Source organism: Myotis myotis, unplaced genomic scaffold (assembly GCF_014108235.1).
Source record: "Myotis myotis isolate mMyoMyo1 unplaced genomic scaffold, mMyoMyo1.p scaffold_m19_p_2, whole genome shotgun sequence".
Taxonomy (NCBI): domain Eukaryota; kingdom Metazoa; phylum Chordata; class Mammalia; order Chiroptera; family Vespertilionidae; genus Myotis; species Myotis myotis.
Genome location: NW_023416324.1, coordinates 1,736,711 through 1,758,847, shown reverse-complemented (window position 1 = coordinate 1,758,847; position 22,137 = coordinate 1,736,711). Strand labels below are relative to the sequence as shown.

Below are 22,137 nucleotides of genomic sequence, written 5' to 3'. Positions count from 1 at the left end.
GGGCAGGGCTGTGCTGAGCGCGCGGCGCCGGCAGAGGGCGCCCCGTCCCGCCCCCGGCCCCGCCCCGGCCCCGCCCTCACCTCCAGCTCCCCGTTCTCGGCGGCGTCGTGCAGCGGGGTCCCGCCCCACAGGTCGGCCGCGATCTCGCCGCCGTGCAGCAGGAGCCAGCTGAGCACCTTGGCGTGGCCGCGGCTCGCCGCGAAGTGCATGGCCGTGGCGCCGTCCTTGTCCTGCTCCGACAGGCTCACGTCGGTGCAGCTCACCTGGGCGGGGCGGGGCGGGGCAAGAGGGAGGGGCTAGGCGCCGGGCCCTTTCTGGCCCCGCCCCGTGCAGGCCCCGCCCCGTGCAGGCCCCGCCCCGTGCAGGCCCCGCCCCGTGCAGGCTCCGCCCCGTGCAGGCCCCGCCCCTCCCAGGCTCCGCCCCGCCCGGGCCTGGGCCTCACCAGCCACACGATGACCGGGCTGTGGCCCATCTGTGCCGCCGCGTGCAGCGGGGTCATGCCGTCGTGGGCGCTCGTGTGCGGGTCCGCGCCGCACTCCTGCACCAGGTACTGCGTCACCTCCAGGTGGCCCTCCTGGCACGCCAGGTACAGGGGCGTGGCACCGTTCTTGGTTTGGGCATTCACTCCCCTGCGAACAGGGAGCACCCACCGAGGCTCTCAGCACCCGCCCCTGCGAGGCCTTCCAAAGACCCTCGTCCCTTCCGGGGACCCTGGAGGGCTGGCAGGGTGGGTCGCAGCGGGCCTAGTCACTAGGCCGCGCTGTTCCTGGCTCCCTCTGGACTCAGACCTGTGTCAGCCCTGCTCAGGGCCCCTCTGGCTTGCCCCTCCTCCCCAGCCCTTCCTTCCTATAGTACACCTGGGACTGAGCCCGGCCCTGCCCTGGGTGAATAGCCCACCCCTTACCAAGGCCTGACCTGGCCTCTCCCTCCCTTTCAGCCACACGGACCCTTGTCCCTGTAAGCCCCACACCTGCTGCCTGCTCTCTCCTACAGAACGTCCTTCCCTCCTCCTTGCTCTTTAGGACTCAGGGCAAATCCCTCCTCCCTGAGGCCTGCCTTGATTCTCCCAGGCAGGGCAGGCCTTTCTCACCGCTGTGCCCATACTGCCCTGGCCCACTCCGGGGACACCTGTCTTGCCTGGTTGAACATAACTGGTTTGGCCTCTGTCTCCCTCAAGAAGGTTGAGTTCCCAGAGAACAGAAAGGTAGGGTTGCCAGGAAAACACAGAATGCCCAGTTAAGATAAACAACAAATCATTTATGGCCCTGGCTGGTTTGGCTCAATGGATAGAGTGTCGGCCTGTGGAGTGAAGGGTCCCAGGTTCGATTCCTGGTCAGGGCACATGTCTGGGTTGTGGGCTTGATCCCAGTAGAAGGCATGCAGGAGGCAGCCAATTGATGATTCTCTCACATCATTGATGTTCCTATCTCTCTCCCTCTCCCTTCCTCTCTGAAATCAATAAAAAATATTTAAAAGTAAAAATTATAAGTATCCAAAATATTGTATAAGGTATACTTATACTAAAATGTGGCTTGTTGTTCATCTGAAATGAAAATTCGTTTGGATATCCTGGTTGTTAGCCTGGCAACCCTCCGGATGGGCCCCGTCCCTGAGCACTCCCCGTAGCTGTGCTATGAGGTCAGCAGGCAGGCCCTCACTGAACGCCCTGCGGTCCGATGCATTCCCATCGGCAGAGGGGCAGCTGGGGCTCAGAGGCTGTGACAGGCCTGGGGCCACACAGCTGTTCGTGGGTGTGAGCGAGTGCACACCTGTCTGTACCATTCGGCACCTGGCACACAGTAGGCACACAGGGAGTGGAGAGAGGGCATTCCCTCGCCTGCACCTGTCACTGCCCCTCAGCTCCCACAGAGCGTCCTTACTGGGGGACAGGGAACTCGCCCCACAAGCTGGAGTGCCGCTGGGAACAGGGGAGCCGGCAGGGCCACTGGCTGATCCTCACTTTTCCTGACTTCACGGTGGGTCATGGGCAGCCCAGGATGCAGTTACCAGAGTTGGGCACTAGGTGGAACCACAATCTAGGCCAGTGATGGCGAACCTTTTGAGCTCGGCGTGTCAACATTTTGAAAAACCCTAACTTCACTCTGGTGCCGTGTCACATATAGAAATTTTTTGATATTTGCAACCAGAGTAAAACAAAGACTTCTATTTTTGATATTTATTTTATATATTTAAATGCCATTTAACAAAGAAAAATCGACCAAAAAAATGAGTTTGCGTGTCATAGGTTCGCCATCAGTGCTCTAGGCCCCGACCCAGGAGCTGCCCACCAACAGCCCCAGTGATTCTCAGCTCAGGGTAGGGGCTGTGCCCTAGGACACTGTGCCCAGGAAGTGCGGTTCTTCCTGCGAATCCACCCATCTACCCACTCGCTTCATCAAACCCACGCTCCACCCCTCCACCCACGCCCTCCCTCTCTCGGCCAATCCCAGCCCCTGTCCATTCACACAGGCACCAGGCCACCCACTCCGCTTCCATCTGCCCACTCACCCCCCCTCTTGTCACTGCCAGCATGTCTTGGCCCCTCCTCTCACTCCCCCCACCGACGCCCACCTGATGCCTTTCTCCCTGTCCCTAAACCCTGGCCTCTGTCCACTTCCCTGACCCCTGACCTCCTGGTGTGGGCTGTCCGCCCCAGACACACAGCTGCCACTGGCTGTGGCTGATGCTGGGCCAGCACTTCACACATCTGGGGAGGAGCAGGGGCCATGCCTGGCTGCCCTCTGTCACCCCACAGCGTCAGGGGTAGAGTGGTGCCCACGAGCCGACACAGCACACACACGGCAACAGAGCCCCATGCCTCACCTCAGCGACACACCGGCCCGAGGCCACTGGCCTCCACGCCCCAGTGCCAGCGTCGCCCCCACACGCCCATTCACATGCTGGTGCGTCAGTAAGAGCCTGTTTAATATTTCACGACCGACACTCAGTGGCCTGAATTATTCACCCCGTAACCAAGGCACAGTGAGTGCTGGGGTCCTGGGGATGGAAGGCTGGAGGGGCCCCCACCCAGGGCCCACAGGACTCTCTCTGGGGATGCCTGAGGCGCCAGACCTGCCAGGAGCCCTGCCCTCCCAGCAACCCCCCTTGGCAGGTATCCATGACCCGGGGGTGCCCAGCCGGCCTGAGAAGCTGGCACAGAGCAGGACCCCGGCAGGAGGGGGCAATCATGCCCTCAGCCTCCTGCCTGGCCACTGGCTGGCGCTCTCAGCCGGAGTCCCGGGTGCATAGTACGTGCTCAGTAAATGCTCGACTCGTCACTGTCACTGTTAGTACCCCAGCCTCTGTGCTCAGGGTCCCCATTCTGGAGGCACAGCTCCAGCGGGGAGACCCCAGGACACAGGGCAGGTTCGCTGCTGGGCCAGGGTGGCCAAGGGGGTCCCAGCCTTGTTACCCTCTTCTACCTCAGCCCGGAGGCCGGAAGGGTGGGTCCCCTCGTGCTATAAAAATCTGCAAGAGCATAGAGATGAAGGATGAATTGAGATGGAGAGATGGATTTAGAACGGGCAGCAAAGATCATCATTGATAATAGCGGTAGCGGTACCATTTATTGAATGATTTCTCTGTTCCAGGCACGGTGACGAGCATGGTACACATTCTCTCATCTTGTCCTTGTAAAGTGGCCTTAGGAGGTAGGTGTTAGCATTGCCCCCTTTTACAGACGGGGAAAGTGAGGCTAAGATCACGCAGTGAGAGAGAGGCAGAGAGGGACCTGGGTGCGGGAAGGACCTGGCTGAGCCCTCCAGGCTGTGCCAGGGTCTGGCCTTTTGTGTGATGGCTTCTCACAGCCATGGTGATGTGGAGGCGGCATCCAACCGGGAGACACACTCAGAGCCCTCAGCACCGCCTGGTGCCCTGTTGCATCTTAGGCCCCTCCTCCCTGTGTCCCTGGGGGGGTGCACTGCTGGCTGGGGGCACCCAGGCCTCACCAAGCAGGAGTCACTGACTAGAGGGGCGGGGCGGGGTCTCAGGGGACACCCTGATCCGGCCCATCCAGCTCTAGCGTCAGGGACCACCTGGGCGGCAGGGAGGAGAGGGAATCCCCACTCCCAGCCCCTGCCCTTTGCCCTGGCCTCTGCTCACCCCGGGCTCTGCAGCTCACTGCACAGGGCCCGTGAGTTCTTTGCCCTCTGAGCCTCAGTTTCCACATATGGCAAGTGGGCGTGATAACTGTCTGGCCTCTCCATGCCCCTTCCGAGAGAACAGAAGAGGAAGCTTTGCAACCTTGTGTTTCCTGAGGGAGGGTGACCCGCCATCCCTCGCCCACCCGCTGGGCCATGCTACCAGCCCTGGAGGTGTTCCCGTCCTCACGTGATGTGCCTACTGCCTAACGGTGGCCCTCCCCCCAACACCTGCCTGTGCTGGGCCCTCAGCCTCTGCCTGCCTCACCTCCCAATGTCGGGGTGCCCCGGGTCCTCCTTTCTGAGTGCCCTCTCTCCCTGGTGAGGTCATCTACTTCCCAGGCTCGAGGCGGCCTGGCCCCGCTTGGACCTGGAGTCTGCACCCCCCCCACCTCTGCCCACTCAGGGTCTGTGCATGGACCAGGCGCTTGACCTTCACGTGCTGAGAGCCAGACAAAGGCTGGATTCCGGACTCCGTATCCAGTTAACAAAATGTACTAGTGCCAGGCGCTGGCTCCCAGGATGCGAAGGTGAGGTCTGCTCTCGTTGGCCGGGAGGCAGACAGGGGCACACAGGGGTGCACAGATGCAATGCCAGCCCAAACTGTAATGCGCCCCATGACACGCACCCCCTCCCCGTCCTCCCGCCTCATTTCCCGCATTACAGTTTGAAGGAGCTCAAGGCCGCCCTGAGAGGGAGAGGAGCTGAGGCCTGAGGAGGGAGGGGCTCTGTGGGGAAGAGTTCTGAGTGGAGGGAACAGCCCGGGCGAAGGCCACAGGGTGCTGGCCTGTTGGAGCAGAGCAGGCGATGGGAGAGCAGCTGGAGGGGAGGGTGGGCCAGAGTGAGGGTCGCTGGGCCGCGTAAGGAAGTGGCTTCCCTGTCAGTGATGGGGAGACTGACAGGTCCCCAAAGGTGTGCCGAGCTGGGCAGGAAGAGGGCAGAGCCAGGACAGGGAGAGCTGCCAGGCTCCAGATCTGACGGCTTGGACCGGGCGTTGCTGGTGGGGGTGGAGGCTGTTCCCACTGAGCGGGGTCCCCCTATTTCACCAGGTCTCCCCTTTCTCAGAGCCTCCAGCTGGGTCAGGGTCCCCAGCGTGGATGTGCCAGCCCAGGCCCTGCTGCACAAGGACCTCAGCAAACACCCAGGGTAGACCCGGGGGGGGGGGGGGGTGTAACATAATAAACGAACCCTCACTGCCTGTGGCAGAAACAGAGGCCCAGCAGGGGTCAGACCCAGGCCCGGGCAGAGCCTCTAGCCTTTGAAGGGAGAGCGAGACAGTCCCTGGGGTCCTTGAGGGGTGAGCAGCTTGGCTCCCTGCTCAAGATGGGGGACTGCCTGAACCCCTCCAGCGGGGCTGTGGAAGCAGCCGGGGATCCCCAGCAAACCTGAAAGGCCCAGAGGGAGTGGAAGACAGAACCGAGAGGGGTGGCCATGGCAGGGAGCTGGCCATGAGACGCCCTCTCGTACCTGTCACTCTGGGAGGCAGGCACATCTGTCGGGTTCAGCGAAGTGTCCCTGGCACTTAGAATCTCGCCTAGCACATCTGTAAAATGGGTGATTACAGGGCCACTGCCTGGGGTGGTTGTAAGGCTCAGACTGGTGCTAGGTGCCAGCTGCTGGGAGACACTAGCCTCTCCTGGCTCCTGGCGAGGGCACTTCCTATCTCTGACCTGGGCCCAGAGCCCATCCCCAAGCTCCCAGCCTTAAAGTTCAGGTGGGGGGAGGGGGCCCTGGCTGAGCCCGGCCTCCCTCCAGCTTCAGGATGAGCACGGTGGCTCCTGGGCCCCAGGACCCTCCCGGCAGGTGGTCAGGCGCCCTGAGAGCCATGCTCCCCCCACTTCCCAGTCTGTCCCCACTGGTTCCCACCACCAGCCACTCACGCTCCTGGCCAGGAGGGACGACCAGCCAGCTCCTGTCAGCCTCTGTGCCTCCAGCTTAGGGACCCTCTTTCTGAGGGCTCAGAGGGAGGGTCCCTAGGACAGCAGACCCCAAGGTTGCTGGGGCCATTCCTTGGCCTCTGGGAGAATTTGACCAATGGACTGGGATAGACTGAAGGAGGAGTGGGGTGGGGGTGCAGGGTGTTCCTGGGGTCGCAAGCCCATTCTGATGCCCCCTAATGCAGCCTGGCACTGGCTGGGCCCTCCCCGGACACCGTCCAGCCCTCCTGCTCCTTCGAAGCTTGTCACTGCCATGGCCCAAGGCCACCGCAGCTCCCTGGGTGGGATCAGGTTTCTCTGCGGTAGGGCTGGAGCCGTCCTCCCTCCCCCGCAGGGAGAGCTGAGCCCTTGTGAATAATTCACAGGCGCCACAGCAGCCAGGCTCACGGGTGGGCGGCGCTGCGGCCTCCAGCCGGCTGCCTGGGCCCCTGATTGTGCCCTGCAGCCTAGAGCTGTCCCAGCCTCTCCCCCCGCCCCCAGCTCCCTGCCCGCAGGGTCTCCATCCCCACAGGCAGCTGGGTGGGCACTGGTCTACACCCTCTCCTGGCAGTGCCCCACCCAATTCCCAGCCACCCCTCCTGCCTGCGCCCTGTCTGGGGACCACACAAAAGCACCTCCTTGTCAGCCAGGACACATGCTGCTGGCGGCAGGATAGAGGCGAGCCCTCTGTCACCTCCCCGAGATTTACGTGGCCTGGGGTCTGGCAGCGCATCTGTCCAGGCCACCTGGCCTGAGCCGGCACCCCAATCCCAGCCACACCTGCAGGGTCTGGGAGGGTCAGTGTCCCCAAGGTCCTCAGCCCCCAGGCTGTCCCCTGGCACAGCCAGAGCCTTCCCCAGGCCCCTGGTGAGGAGGGGCTCAGCCTGGGGCCCCCCCCCCCAAGGTCCTCCTCAACATTTCCAGGGGCGGGCAGGGCCCTCCCAGTTCCCTGCTGGGCTCGGTTGGCATACTGCCAGCCTGGCTTTGGGGCCCGTTATGTGTGAGGGGGAGGCTGGGGGGTGCAGGCGGGTGGCCATGGCCGTCCCTCCCCTCGCAGGACCTCTGTGTCCGCTTTGTTCCTCGAGGGGAGGGGACAGAAGCATCGGAGTCGCCTCGGCGGGGCCGTGTCGCAAGGCTGCTCCCAGCCCCCACCTCTGGGTGCTGACGGTGCCAGGCTGGGAGCCGTTCCCATGAGTCTCTGGGGCTTCCTGCTCTAAATCCCACCGCCTTCGACTTGACCCGAACCCCAGCTTGTCCAGAAGCAGAGTTCACGCGACGGTGGTGCAGACCTGTGCCCACGTGGCCCCTGGTCCGAGGGCACACCTCCTGGTCCCCCACTGACCAGAACAGGGAACCTCCTGCTCGGCCAGGTCCCTGCACCCGGCCGGGTCTGAGGGCTGCCCACACCCACGCCAGTGTGCCCGGGCCTGAGGCTGCCGCTGCGGCCACCCTGCCCAAGGCCATGGGGCAGCACCCCCGCCTGCTCCCTGGTGGCCGGCGGCCCTGCAGGTGCCTCAGGAGTGAGCCAGGGGAGGACCCTCTCACCTGGTGGCTGGGTCCTCCGAGGCCGCTCATGTCCTAGGCGCCCACTTGGACTGACAGAGGTCACCCCACCCGTCAGGGCCCAGGGCCACTGGTGCCCCCTTCAGACCGTGTCTGGGTGGCTTTCCCCCAGGGCTCCTGTCTTCCCCAGTTGAGCTGAAGACCTGGCTCCCTTCCTCCCTGGGACCGCCCCGACTCCCCTGTTGTGCATTGAGCCCCATTCTCCCACCTGCCCCACCCCACCCCGGTGAGCCCCAGCCCACAGCCCAGCTGCCCCTCAGCCCAGCCACTCAGCAGAGGCCCCTGGGGTGTGGGAGCCCAGCACCTCAGTATCGGGAATGGGCTGAGGGGCCACAGGAAATGACCAGCTGCCCTGTGGACAGCCTGGCCAGGGGGCTGTGGGGATAGGGGGTGGAGTCTGGGCGGGCAGCCCTCTCCCTCCACCTCTGGGTAAGTGACAGGGCTCCTCCTCCATCGCCTTCCTGCCTGGGGGTTTAGGAGATGCTCTTTGGGAGCATGCCCACCCTCCCAACCCTCATTTACAACAGCCTTGCAAATGAGCACAGCAGCCAATGAGGCTGGGGCTGGAGGGAGCACCCTGCAGGCTGGGAGCACCTGAGGGAGCAAGGGACCTTGGGCTGGATGCCCCGGGCTTGCAGGGCCTGGGGCAAGTGGCAGTGAGCCTGCCAGGAGGGGAGACATCTTGGCTGGGCAGGAGCCGCCTCTGGCCTGGCCCTCTGGCCCCAGGCGCGGCCACTCCCCAGTTGCCGAGGGGATGGCAAACTTCAAGCACCCCGAGCCCTGGCGGCCCCACCCCGAGCCCCCGGGAGGGGCGTCCTTACTCAGGGTAGTGCCCGATGAGAAGCCTCAGGGAGGGGAAGTCTCCTTTGGCCGCGGCGTAGTGGACGGGCAGGGCGCCCGTGTCTGTGGCTGCGGTGGGGTCCCCACCGCCGTGACGCAGCAGCCAGTCCACCACTTCGGGGTGGCCGAAGCGGGCAGCCAGGTGCAGGACTGTGGCACCAGAATTGTCTTTGTCCTGTGGAAGGAGGGCGCGTCAGTCCCACAACCTGTCCTGCCCCGTCTCTGGCTCAGGCCCTTCCCGCATCCCTCCGGCCATGGGGCAGCTCTGTTCTCGGGCACCTAGCGGGCCTGCTTTGAACTACAGTCCAAAGTGGCACCACCAAGCCATGCCATGCCCCGTGGGCTCTCTGAGAACTGCAGGCCATGACTGAGATGTCCGCACAACGCAGGTTTTCAGGATGTGGCACGCTTGTCCCCGCAGGCGCTCCGGGGTCTGGCCGAGACCCATGCCGGCACCCAGGTGCTCAGGAACACATGGGTGAGGGAGCGAGAGTTGCTGGGCCAGGGAGGTGGGCTGTTGGGGCTGCACCAGGTTGGCATCGGGGTCAGGGGCACCTTCTGCATCCAACCCTTGCGCCCCTCCCCCCGTGTCACATGGGAAGGGCTCTCCAGATTGGTGCACCCCTAACAACCCAATCTCAGTGCAGAGAACTGTCCCGCCTCCCAGCCCAGCCCACGCCCTGCTCCCAGGCTGCCTTCTTGCCCTGTGGAGCAGTGGGCAGGGCCTGGGCACTCAGCTAATGGTGGTAGCCCTCTCCCAGGCACCCCGGGGGGGGGGGGGCAATGGTCAGAAGTGCCTGATGTGTCCTTGTGAGCAGCCGGGTGTACCTGCCATGGGGGCAGTGCAGGGGCAGGTGCTGCGCATGTGGTGGGTGAGGGCAGTCCCTGAGACCAGAGGCTGGCTGGCGGCTGGGCGGGGGGCACGGGCTCTGGGACAGAGTGAGCTCCCAGCGCCAAGCATGTGAGACGACGGAGGGGAGAGGGCGCTGGGCTGGGCAGTAGTGAGTGGTGGGCACGGTTTACTAGAATCGGGGAAGCGGGGCCTTCTGCCCAGGTGTGGGCACAGGTGGGCACAGTGTGGCTGAGGCCGCGGGAGGAGAGGCTCCTGTGAGAAAGGTGAACAGAAGCAAGGGCCTGGAGGGGGTGGAGCCCAGGGCCGGCTGGTGTCCTCGAGGCTGAGGGGCAGGCGCAGGTGGACTGGCTGTGGCCGGGAGGGAGGTGGGCAGCAGGGTAAGGCAGAGGGGGCAGGAGTGAACGCCCAGGATGGAGGGTGTCGCTGAGGCCCTCTGTGTGCTGGAATGCCCAGGCGGGACCAGTCTGGCTCAGTGTGTCCCTTGAGCCGAGGGGACAGGGCTAGAGCTGACCCAGGCAGGCCCACGGTGAAGTATGCGCCGAGCCCAGCTCTTGAGAAAGGCCCTCGGTTCCTCCTGGAGGCTCCCGGGGGTCCTGCTGGCTCTGGCCTCTGGGTGGGGGTGGCAGTAAGAAGAGGACCGGGCTTAGGGGCTCTGGCCTGTCTGTCCCTGAAGCTCCGGCCTCCTGTGCTGTGGCCGGCACCCTAAATCTGCTTATCTCTCTGGGCTGAGCAGGGCCAGGATCTGAGGCCACCCCCCCACCCCACTTCCGCCCCCGGGGGCTCGAGGGCGGGAGCCGAGATAAGCCGGGCACAAGGCCACCTGTCCTTCTGCCTCCTCTGCAGAGGCAAGGCAGGCTTCCGGCCAGGGCTGGACACCAGGACCAGGGAGGCATGCCACCTCCCCAAAGAGTGGGCAGGGACCACGTGCCAGGAACTCTGATAACAGAGCAGGAGATAAGGCCGGGCCAGCTCCTAGGAAGGGCGGAAGTGTGTGTGGGGGTGCCATCCTGAGGGGAGAAAGGGGGCAGGGGTCTGGGCACCCTCAGGGCCCAGCCCACCAGCTCAGCTGCTTCTGCCTCTTCTTCCACATCCAGAGGACCCAGTGGTCTTGCCCAAAGGTCTGGTTCCTCCCTCCAGTGGTCCCAGTGGCCAGAATAGCTTCCAGGTTCCTTTCTCCAGCCTCTGAGACCCTCTAGCCCCGGTGGCTTCTCCACCCTCACCCTTCTCCCCACACTGGCCTTCTGCCGCTCCGCCAGGACAGGAACGTGTAAGCGCAGAGCTGGGCACTTCTTGCTCCTTGTGCTGGGAACTGTGTGATCATCACCTGGCCACTTCCTCCTCCTCAGTCACTCAGAGGGGCCTTCCCGGCCACCTCGCCCAAGCAGCTCCCTGAGGCTCCCCCTCGAGTGGCCCTGCGGTGCCTGCTGGTACCTGGTTTACTTCTTGGCCTGTGGGTTTGCTGTGTGTTGCCCGGTAGACTGGCAGCTCCAGCGGGGCAGAGCGCCCTGAGCCCCGGCCTAGTACCTGTTGGTGCTCTATGGCCAGCAGGAGTGTTACACTAGGGCCTGAGCTGCCTCCTCCCCCAGCTCAGAAGGAGCCAGGCGTCCACCAGCCAGGGGTCCAGAGACCAGGTGGGGCCTTGGGGCAGGAAGACGCCCTGGCCTTGGGGTCACCTGCCTCTCAGCCTGGAGTGGCTGTAAGGCTTGGCCTGCCGGAAGCCGGTCCATGGAGATCCTGGCTAGGCTGCTGATCAACTGAACACTGTCTCCGTGTCCTTCCTTCTTCGCCGACTCCGTCTACACCTTTGGGGACCCCTGGACCTGCTGGGGTTGGACTCCGGCATTGGCCGTCCCTCCAGACCTGATGGGTGGGGGGAAGGGGGGACGGGGGAGGGGGCTCCTGGGTTTCTGATTCTGTGCCCAGGCCCTAGTGCCCCCACCCTCCCGGCCCCTGTGGTTCCCCATCACCTGGGTGCTGACGGGCATCTGCCCTGGTGCTTACTAAACCCAGGAACCACCTCACCCTGGCCCTGGGGAGGACCTTGACGCAGGTGCAGTGGGGAGGTGCCAGCTCCACACGCTTGAGCCTAGGGGGGCTCCAGGCCAGACCCTCATGGGGGGGGAGCCTGGGCAGCCCGGGGCGCGAGGACCCACCTGCACCCTGCAGCCGCCCTGCGAGAGCAGCCACTGCAGGCAGGCGAGGTGGCCGGTGGCGGCGGCGTCGTGGGCCGGGGTGGCGCCGTTCCGCGCGCGGGCCGCGGCAGGCAGGGCGACCTCCTCCACCAGGAAGCGCAGACAGTGCAGCTTGCCGGCGCGGGCCGCGTGGTGCACGGGCAGGGCGTCCAGCGGGTCCCGCAGCGAGGGCTCCAGCCGGCCCGCGGCGTGCAGGGCCTTCAGCACGTCCAGCTCGCCCTGCCGCGCCGCCTGCAGCGCCTGCTCCAGGGCCATCGTGCCGCCCGCCGCGCCTCGCCCCGCGCTCAGCGCGCTCCCCTGGGCGCCATGCGCCTGCCCGCGGGCACCCGGAGAGTCCGTGGCGCGGCCGTCGGGGGCCCAGCGGGTTGGGAGGCGGAGCGGCTGCCGGCGCGACTCCGGCTCCGCAGTCCCTCGCTCGCTCCGCTCCGCCTCCGTGCGCTCTGGGGCCGGCCCCCGCGGCCCCCCGCTTAAGCCTGGGGCCGCCCCCCGCCCCCCGCCCCGCCTCCGTCCCGCCCACCGGCCCCGCGCCCCGCCCCGCGGCTGGCTGGCCTCGCGGAGGAGCCGGGCGGCAGGGACCTGAGGAGTGTCCTGGGCTGGGTTTGGGGTAACAGGGGTGTTCCCGGCAGGGGCACCACAGGGCCGAGGCCGAGGCCGAGGCAGGAGCAGGTCCAGATTGCCTGGTGCTGGGCCCTCGGCCCTCGGAGCCCGCCAGCCCCCAAGAGCTGCTCTCGGCGCCGGCAGCGGGGAGGGACCCGGTCCGGTGCGCTCAGGGTTCGGAGCTAGAGGGTGGTTCAGGGAGCCCGGGAGCTGCTGTCTGGGTGGGGAGTTGCCTTGAGCTTGAGGGCCCGTGGCTGCCGCGGGGAGAGAAGGGGAAGCGGGGCTGCAGGGGCTGAGGGCGCGGGGAGGGCGCAGAGCAGTCACCAGGAAGGGGGCCGGGACCCCTCACAGAGGGCGCTGGCCAGGGGAGCACGTGGACCAAACCATCCCGCCGGCGAGGCCAGAAGCCCTGCCTGGAGCTGGAGGGAGGCACAGCCGGCTGGACACGAGGGAGAGCTCCAGAGGCGGGGGCTGCGGCCGTGGGGGTGAGCCGGCACATCCTGTGACTGAAACAGTCTGTGCCCTGCCTTTCCCCTCCCCCGCGCCCTCGCTGCCGCCCCGAGGGGGCCCGGCCCCGGGCTGTTCCCCGCAGCACCTGGCCGGCGGCTGGGGCAGCGCTGACGCGCAGTCAAGCTGCTTTCAGGACCGCGGGAGCCCTAGCGAGGGATTCGCGGGCGGCCACGCATACATTCCCGGGGCCGCCACCTGGTGGCGCTCCAAGGAGCCAGTACCCCCGAGGCGCTGGGCCCGTGTGGGGATGGGTTTCCAGAGACGTCCACCTGGCCAGACCGGCCTTGCTCCCTCCATGGGACCCGTGGCCACTCTGGTTTGCGGACAAGGGAAGGCAGGAGTCTTTTTTAAAAAATTTTGGCACATAATTTTTTTTCCTTAGAACAGGGTGCGACATTGTGCTTTTATTTTAGTTTATTTTTGAGTCGGCTGGTTTGCCTTTGTTTTTTATTAAATTTACTAGAGGCCCCATGCACGAAATTCGTGGGAGAGCAGGCCTTCCTTCCCCTGCTGCCGCACCGGCTTCCCGCTGGCACGCGGGACTGGGCCTCCCTCACAGCCCCGGCTTCGTGCGGAAGGGTGTCCGGTCTAATGAGCACATTAAGCTTTTATTATTATCGATTGGAGTGACATCTATATAATAAAAGCCTAAGCGACCGTCAAGGCGGAACAACCAGAGCGACCGGTCGCTATGACGCACACTGACCACCAGGGGGCAGGTGCTCAATGCAAGAGCTGCCCCCTGGTGGTCAGGGCACTCCCACAGGCGGAGTGCCGCTCAGCCAGAAGTCGGGTTCATGGCCGGTTCACAGCGGTGGTGGCGGGAGCCTCTCCCTCCTCTGCAGAAGCGCTACAGAGCAGCGAGCTGAAGGTAGGTAAGGTGCAGCGAGCAGGTGGGCGGTAAGGAGCAAGGGGTCCCGGACTGCGAGAGGGCGCAGGCCGGGCTGAGGGATGCCCCTACCCCCACCCCATGGCACGAATTTCATGCACCGGGCCTCTAGTTGGTTAATAAAATCAATAGGTTTCAAGTGTACATTTCTTTTCTCTCTTTCTTTTTTAATCTTTATTGTTGAAAGTATTACATATGTCTCCTTTTCCCCCTCATTGACCTCTTCCAGCCCCCCCCCCCCACCCATCCCAGGCCTTCATCACCCTATTGTCTGTGTCCATGGGTTATGCATATATGCATACAAGTTCATTGCTTGATCTCTTCCCACCCACCCACCCTCTTCTGCCGGGAAGGGAGGAGTCTTATCTTGGCAACCTCTGTGCTTGGCTGGTTCCTGTGCCCACGGGGCTGCCCTCCTCCAGCTCACCCAGCGACAGGCACACCTTGAGGCCTGAGACTGGCAGAGGTGCTGCAGGGACAAGGAGCTGAAATGACTCGTCTTGGGCGTCCCTCCACCCCCATGCCTCCTCCATGACTGAAATCATGTGCTGCAATCCTGTCCTTCACTCCCAAGGTGGCTCCCCTGGCCCCAGACACCCTCATCCATCACATGGTTTTGTCATTTTGGGAGCCACCCATAATGTGTTCGGCAAAGCAAGACGTCCTGGAACCCCTCCCCCACCAAGAGGAATGTCTCCATGAAAGTCATGTGTGTGTGTGTGTGTGTGTGTGTGTGCACGCACGCCCATCCTTGCTGAACACCTTCTTCGCCTCCTTTCTTAGGGTCACCACTCAGACTTGGGCTGAGAGCCAGACCTTCCTGTCGTCTCTGGGCCCCTGCAGGTCCACTGGTCCCCAGCAGCCCTAGAGAGAGCCCACACCGGCAGGAACACGTTTGCGGAAGTCCTGCCGCTTACCGGGCACTATGCCAATCTTCACCGGCACCTTCACAGGGACGCCATGCGGCAGGTACAACCACGATTCCAATCTCACAGCTGGAGAAACTGAGGCACGGGGAGGTTGGTTTGTCGGTTTTGAACGTATCTTGCCTGAGGTGACACGAATGGGGAAGGTGCAGAGCTCACACCGGCTGCTGCCGCTGTGCCTCCTTCCCTCTGCCCCTGACGGACTCTGCCTGTTTCCTGCCCACGCTCCCCTCCAGATGTCTATCTACTCCCGCCCCCCAGGCCTCCTCTCATCCCTCCGCGGGGCTCAGGCCCTCCCTGGTCGTGTGGAAAGTGCCTGTTCAGACCTCGGCCTGAACCCAGGGGCAGGGGCCAGGGGTGGAGTGTGTACCCACTGGGCCCCAGGTGACCCCAACTTGCCTAAAGCCTGAACCCACACACGCTGCACACTCAGTTGACTCAGCTAAGTCTGGTTATAAATGACTCTCCTCCAGGTTTATTGCTGCAAACCCCCCAGGATCCTCGGCGGAAAGCAGTGGTGCATGAGCTGGTCCGTCCTTCACAGCAGGGGAGAGCGGAGGAGAGACTGGGTAACTGGCACTGAAAAGGGAGTTTGCTCCCTCCCCAGGGCCTCAAATGGGGGCCCACAGGCATGGAGGGGGTGTTCTAGAAAGAACCTTCCTCCCGAGCCCCTTCCCCCAGGAGCCAGTGTCAGGGCCTCCCAGCCAGAATGTAGGGGTTGGTGCAGGGTGGGCTGGTGGGCACAGAACTGCCTGAGCCAGTGTGGCTGGGGTGGGGGAGGGTGACATGGGGGACATCAGCGAGGGACCCAGTCCTTTTCTGATCCCTGGGCTCAAGAATGCAAGGGGGACAGGGGCTCCGGCACCCCCAGGCCCTGCCAGGCCAAATATATTGAATTATTTATTCTCATAATCAGGACCGTAATGGGGGTTACTGGCCGCGAGGCCCAAAAAGCGCTTGGCCTGTGCTTGGCACACAGCACATCCTCCGTAAGTGATGGCCCGTTGTCCCTTCGCCAGCAGCCAGGTACAGGTGGCCCGAGGGCCCTCTCTCCCAGGCTGCTTGCACCCCCTTTCTGATGGACGCGCTGGCCTCCTCGGGCGCGGCTGGGGGAGCATGAGACAGGAGGATTTGGGGCGAGTGACGGGAATGCGGACCAAGATGGGTTTGGCGGGGGGGGGGGGGGGGGGCACTCCAGAACCCTGGACAGCGCCGGGTTGGCTCCGCCCCAGGGTGCCTCCTCCCGGCCCAGCTGGGTGGGTCCGCGCTCAGCAGCCGGAGGGTCGGCGGGGCGGTCGGCAGTGCAGTGCGGTTCGCCCGGCGGCCGTTGCCCCGCCAGCCGGCTGCGGGTGGGCGGCCCCGAGCAGATGGGCGGGGGACGCCCAGCCAGTTTGCTGCACCAACCGCCACGCGGCGAGGACGCGGGTCCGGAGGCCGCTGGGGCCAAAGCACCCGGGACCTCCCCGCCCTGCCCGTCACGTGGGCTCCGCCTGGCCCGCGGGTGGGGCCGGAGCCGGCGCCAGTTGAAAAGAAAATGGCCCCTGGGTTTCCCAGTCTCCTCTGGGCCTCAGTTTCCCCATTCATACCGAGGCCGGGGAACCAGGTGACCTCTAACTTGGAGAGCCCAGGAGTCCACGGAGTCCTAGAGCCCTGGCCGGGCGGTCCGCGACGGGGCCTCCACCTGCCCTCGCCCGCTCCCGCGGCCGGGACTGAGCAAGCTGAGACCTCGCTCCCTGCGGCTCGGACCCTCCGTCCGCAGAGCAACTTGGGGGGCGGGGCGAGTCCCTCCCGGTCGTAGAAACCCGCCTGGGAGCTCCCCAAAGAGGAGGCGCTGAACCTGAATGAATGGAGAGGGCGGAGCTGGGCCAGGTGGGACGGCTGCCCGTGCGAGGCGAGGCGAGGCCCCCTCCGTGCCCCTCCTGCCCGCCGGGTCAGGGCAGCGAAGGCTGCGATGCCGCCCACACACCCCCCTGCGGGGCTCCGGAGCGCCCTGGGCTGCCACCCCGCCGCAGATGGGACGCGAAGGGCTGGAGCGAGGTCCCTGGGGCTCGGCCGTTCCCCCTCCCACCTTTCACCACCCGCTTCCCGGGGCAGGAACAATGGCGGGAGGTGGGGCCCGCGGGCGGCCTGACTCCGCGGGGCGGGGCGGGGCGGGACGGGGCGGGGCGGGCGGGCGACACCGCCTCCTTAAAGCCAGGCACCTCCTTCCGCGCAGTCGGGCACCGGTCTCCCGAGCGCCGGCCCGCAGCGAGGCTGCCTCCCCGTCGAGCATGGGGCTGCCTCGGAGGGCGCGAGAGCCGACGGAGCTGCGTAAGGTAGGAGCTGGGTGCCAGGCGGGGTCTGGGGCCGGGGGCGTGCCGGTGCGCCGTGCCTGGGCGCCGCCTAACGCGGTCTCCGCGCCCCGCAGAGCCTGAAGCCGCTGCTGGAGAAGCGCCGCCGCGCGCGCATCAACGAGAGCCTGCGGCAGCTCCGGGCGCTCGTCCTGCCGCTGCTCGGCCTGGAGGTGAGCGCCGCGCATGGGGCCGGGGTGGGGCCTGCGCGCGGAGCGAGGAGGGCGGGAGCGCTGGTCGCCTCGGCCCCCGGAACCTGCGAGGGGGCTCCGCGCGGCGCCCAAGGCCGGCCGAGCGCAGGTGGGACTAGTCCCGGGCAGCCGGCCCCTCCGTGGGCCGTGGCGCGCGCGCCCAGCTGCTGACCAGAACGGGTTGGGGTTGAGGGTTGGGGGTTAGGGGGGCCCAGGCAGCCGGCCGGAGATCTGTCCTGACTGTCAGTCTCTCCGTCCCTCTCCCCGGTGGCCGGTCGCAGAGCTCTGGCTGCTCGAAGCTGGAGAAGGCGGACATCCTGGAAATGACGGTGCGCTTCCTGCAGGAGCTGCCTGCGTCCTCCTGCCTGGCGGCGGCCCCCAGTAAGTGACCCCGCCCAGCCCGCCCGCACCCTGCTCCGCACCCGCCCAACCCTGCCCCGCACCCCGCGCCTGACGTGCCTCTCCGTCCGCAGCGCCCTCCGACAGCTACCGCGAGGGCTATGGCGCCTGCCTGGCGCGCCTGGCCCGCGCGCTGCCCGCCTGCGGCGCCCTGGAGCGTGCGCTGGGCGCTCGGCTGCTGGAGCACCTGCGGCAGAGAGCGGCCGGCGCCTCCCCCGACGGCGGGCGCCCTGAGGACTCGTGTGGGTCGCCCTCGCCCTCCGCACCGCCCACCCCCGCACCCTCGCCGCCTGCGTCTCCTCGCGGCCCTGGCCTCTGGCGGCCTTGGTAGCCCCTGGAGAGTCCACGGACGCCGCTGCCGGCCCTGGGGACTGAGGAAGCCTGGCGGCAGCTGCTTTTCCCACCAGGAGGGGTCAGCCACAGCCAGGACGCAGCCGGATGTCTGTGATCCGAGCGGTGGACTGCAGGCCTGGGGACTCAGCTGGAAGAAATAAGGGGAGAAGCCCGCCTCACCCCCAACTGGAGGGTGTCTGGGCCGAGGAGAAGGGGCGAGTGGCTGCAGGGGAGGAGGCGCCCCCACCCCTGCTGGTGGAAGGCACACCTGTCCCCGCACTGGCCCCAATCCAAGGGCTGGACCGAGCTCACCTGGGCAGACCTCACCTGAGCCAGGTGCAGCCATCTGCTCTGGCTGGTCGCTGCCCTCCAGGCCCTTCTTGGGCCTGCCTCCTCGCCAGCTCTGCTGGGCAGCCTCTGCGCAGATGGAAGCAGTGACCTGAGGGCTCTGCGGGCCTGGGAGCCATCACCTCCACGCCTGGCTCTCTGGTCCAAAGCCTCCAGTGACAGGGCCTGGAGGCAGCCGGGCTCCGTGCTGTCTGGGCGGGGGCCTGGCTGGGTGGGCGTGGGAGGACTCATTCCCCAGCATTAGTCTAGCCTGGTTCATGTGCCAGGTGTGAGAAGGGTGGGCAAGAATGCGGGTGCCCTGCGGCCCCAAGGAGATCCAACGCGGAGGCAGTGCCGGGGAGGTGAGCACGGCCATGTCACCGCAGCAGGGATTCAAGGGCAACAACAGGTGAAGGATCAGGAAACACCTTTCCTCATTTTCTCTTCACACCTGCTTCCGGCTGCTCTTCAGGTTTGGTCACTGGGAGTGACTTGTTCTTCAGACTTTTCTTTCTTCCCTGTGGACGTCAGGAGAGCCTGCAAAGCCTCAGGGAGGGGCCGTGGGTCCCAGGAGTGGGTGCCCAAGACACGGCGGGAGCCCCACTGGGCCCTGTTCCCAGCATTTCCTGAGGATCCGCTGAGCCTCCTCACGAAGAAGGGTCAGTGCCTCGTCCCACAGCCTGTGGAGGGACCAGGGCACGAGGGGTGGAAGGCGGAGCTGATGGAGGGGGAGGGGTCACCAAACCCGGGATGACCTCGCACCGATTTGGATGTCAGGACGTGGGAAGCTGTGGGTGTTATTGAAGAAGTCACTGCTGCCTGGCAGTGAGCTCAATGGTTTGGCACCACCCCAGCAGCAAGAGGTTGCCGGTTCAATTCCTGGTCAGGGCACATGCCTGGGCTGTGGGCTCCATCCCCGGTAGGGGGTGTGCAGGAGGCAGCTGATCGATGTTTTTCTCTCTCATTGATGTTTCTATCTCCCCCTCTCCCTTCCTCTCTCTCTAAAAAACAATAAAAACGTTTTAAAGAAGTCACTGCTGAGACAGCTGGGTGAGCCCCCAGCAGCGTGTCCTGTCCTACCCCCTGTGGGTTTGGCAGACGGGACTGCAGCTCCTGGAGGGCAGGGTGGGGCTGAGTGCGCCTCTGTGTCTGCAAGGCCCGGGGCACACAGGGAGCTCAGGAAACACGGTGGGCTAACGAACAGGTCATGTGACCAGACCACGAGGCACTGAGCCCTGGACAGCCTGGCCTTTGCCCTGACTCCCACCCAGGGCCCCTCATACCGCTTAGAAGACCTGCTCCACAGGCCTGGGCTCCCAGGACAGAAGCGGGGGGTGGGTGTGAGAGTGGGGGCGGGTGTGAGAGCCAGCACGGAGGCTGGGCCTGCTCTGCCACTTCCTGCTTCTGAGCTCCGTCTGGGTCCCCGGCTCTGTGCCTCTCAGTGACCTCACCTCGAGCAGGCAGGGCGGAGGTGTGTAGACAGGCCAGTGACTCAGGGGTCAGGCGTTCCGGGCACTGAGCTGGGCAGCCAGCCCGCCCTGGCGGGAGCAGAGGTATGCCCAGGCAGGTGAGGCTCTGGGCCCCAGACGAGAAGCCTGCTTCCCAGCAGGGAGGGGCCCGAGCTGCCCAGGTGCCTGGCTGGCACTCAGGCTGGGCTTGTGACACAGGGAAGCCAGCCTCCTCCACAGGCACCTGTGCACGCCTCCCTCCTGGCAGCTCCCCTGCTGTTCCCGGAGCCTGTGTGACGCCCCAGGTGAGCACAGGGCTGGGCGGGCCTCTCTGGTGCGGGAGGGAGGCTCCCCACTCAGGAGCATCCCATGACACTAAGCGAGGCCCACGTGGGGCCCAGTGGGTGGCCCTTTCTGAGATGGTCCCAGGACTGACTGGCTGTCACGCTTGGTTGCAGGAAAGGGCCTGGGTTCTTAGAAACCAGTGGGTGACAGCCGGCACCTGGAGCCGCCTGGGAGCCTCAGGCTGGGGCCGGCCACGTCCCCCGGGGGTCAAGTCTCTTTTCCATGATCAGTGATAAAGGCAGGTTGCCAAGGAGACTCCTCTAGGAAACAGCTACAAACCTCGGAGCCCAGACTCCGGCTGAGTCTCCCGCCGGGTCGTCTGGAACAGGAGCTGAATGAACTGGGTCTGGGAAAGCCCGCGGCTCGGCAGAACCCTCCTGCCACATCAGGGTGACCCCCGTGGAGCCGCTGGCGGGAGCCAGGGGCCCTTCCCCATCCCCTGCAGCCACCTTCTCCCAACATCGAGGCCAGATTTATTAAAAAATTTTTTTAAAAAATATTTTTATTGGTTTCAGAAAGGAAGGGAGAGGGAGAGATAGAAACATCAATGATGAGAGAGAATCATTGATGGGCTGCCTCCTGCACGCTCCCTACTGTGGACTGAGCCCGCAACCCGGGCATGTGCCCTTGACTGGAATTGAACCTGGGACCCCTCAGTCCGCAGGCTGATGCTCTATCCACTGAGCAACCTGGCCAGGGCCAGATTTACTTTTTAAGAACATGCCAGGCTGCCCTAGCCGGTCCAGTGGTTACTTCCTTGGCTTTACTTCTTGTCTGGGCCCCTTCCCAGGGTGGCCCTGCCTCTGGGTGCTGCGTGTGTGTGCCTGTGCGCGTGCCTGTACCCATGTAAAGGGGGGCGGGGAGAAGGCAGCCACCTACGGCCGGTTCCAAGTGAGCAACTGGTTTCACTCTGGGTTTTGAGAGGCCTTGGCAAAGCCCCAGGTGTTGAAAGCATCTGTCATAAAGCTTTAAAGGTTTCGGCAGCGGCAGCGTGAGAAGCCCCTGAGGGCACGCCCTGTGTGTGTGTGTGTGTGTGTGTGTGTGTGTGTGTGTGTGTGGTGTCTTGTCACTCGAGATCCACTAGAGGGCAGCAAAGAGCAGGGTCGGGTGGCTGCTCACTGGACCCCACCTGTGAAAAAGGGAGACTCCAGGCTGAATGCATGCCCCGCTGCTGGGGTTCAGGATGCTAAAACCCTAAGGAGCCCAGGACAAAGGCCTCAGAGAACGGGGAGCCGTTCTAGACCCCAGAAATCAGAGACAGGCCGGGGCGCCATGGGGACTGCATTTGGAGGCCTCTGTAAGAAAGCTAACATGAAAGTGTGTATATAGACTTAGTATGAAAAGGAACCCTTATTCAGAACAAAAAGTGTAAATCACATCAAACCAGGGCTGGTTGCAGAGTGACGATCCCAGGCCAGACCCGCACAGAAATGCTTTTAAAAAAATATATCTTGCCGAAACCGGTTTGGCTCAGTGGATAGAGCGTCGGCCTGCGGACTGAAGGGTCCCGGGTTCGATTCCGGTCAAGGGCACGTACCTGGGTTGCGGGCACATCCTCAGTAGGAGATGTGCAGGAGGCAGCTGATCGATGTTTCTCTCTCATTGATGTTTCTAACTCTCTATCCCTCTACCTTCCTCTCTGTAAAAATCAATAAAATAAAATATATATATATATATCTTTATTGGTTCCAGAGAGGAAGAGAGAGGGGGAGAGTGAAGAAACATCAATGATGAGAGAGAATCATTGATGGGCTGCCTCCCGCACGCCCCACACAGGGGGTTGAGCCCGCAACCTGGGCATGTGCCCTGACCGGGAATCGAACCTGCAACCTCTTGGTCCTTGGGGCAACATTGAACCACTGAGCCACGCCAGCCGGGCTGCTGAAAGACATTTTAAAGCCAGCTCTATGTGGATTATATCTGTTGATATTTACTACATTAGAAACTAAAACAGAAATTTAAAAACTATTTGTTAATTCATTAAAAACAGTGCCCTGCTCGGTGTGGTTCGGTTGGTTGGGTGTTGTGCCCAGAAAGGTTGCCAGTTCAATTCCTGGTTGGGGCATATGCCTGGGCTCAGTTCGAGTAGGGGGGGCGTGTAGGAGGCAGCCGATAGATGTTTCACTCTCACATTGGTGTTTCTCTCCCTCTCCCTTCCTCTCTCTGAAAAAAAAACAATTAAAAAAATCTAAAACAACAACAACAATGATAATACATGCATATGTTAGCATATGTAATTAACTTTCAGTAAGGAATATATTTTCCAAAATAAACTACTGGAAGAGTGGCATTTTTTTTAAAAAAAAAAATTTTTTTTATTGATTCCAGAGAGTAAGGGA

At 64.1% G+C, this 22,137-nt stretch overlaps 2 protein-coding genes and 1 long non-coding RNA gene across 6 annotated transcripts in view; 2 read left to right on the top strand and 1 right to left on the bottom strand.

Moving 5' to 3' along the window:
* The window catches only part of ESPN (espin), a 29,016-nt gene extending 17,258 nt beyond the window's left edge, over window positions 1–11,758 (bottom strand). For all 3 annotated transcript variants that reach the window (XM_036348226.1, XM_036348227.1, XM_036348228.1), the window contains exons 1-4: window positions 11,465–11,758; window positions 8,440–8,633; window positions 443–629; window positions 81–263 (exon numbers count right to left, since the gene is read on the bottom strand). In XM_036348226.1, the coding sequence (XP_036204119.1) occupies window positions 81–263; window positions 443–629; window positions 8,440–8,633; window positions 11,465–11,758 (858 nt within the window). The remainder of the gene's footprint in view (window positions 1–80; window positions 264–442; window positions 630–8,439; window positions 8,634–11,464) is intronic.
* Window positions 11,759–13,362: 1,604 nt separating this feature from the next.
* Window positions 13,363–15,583, top strand: LOC118676610. 2 transcript variants are annotated; one of them, XR_004974166.1, is made up of 4 exons: window positions 13,363–13,481; window positions 14,283–14,468; window positions 14,899–14,994; window positions 15,342–15,583. It is a non-coding gene; the product is annotated as an uncharacterized LOC118676610 (long non-coding RNA). The 2 variants fall into 2 exon arrangements; XR_004974165.1 differs by lacking the exon at window positions 13,363–13,481 and having other exon boundaries at window positions 13,897–14,468.
* Window positions 15,584–16,613: 1,030 nt separating this feature from the next.
* Window positions 16,614–20,288, top strand: HES2 (hes family bHLH transcription factor 2). Its single transcript, XM_036350774.1, has 4 exons — window positions 16,614–16,740; window positions 16,833–16,928; window positions 17,228–17,327; window positions 17,420–20,288. The coding sequence occupies exons 1-4, from the start codon at window positions 16,696–16,698 to the stop codon at window positions 17,674–17,676; spliced, it is 498 nt and encodes a 165-aa protein (XP_036206667.1). The 5' UTR covers window positions 16,614–16,695; the 3' UTR covers window positions 17,677–20,288.
* The last annotated feature ends 1,849 nt before the right edge of the window (window positions 20,289–22,137 follow it).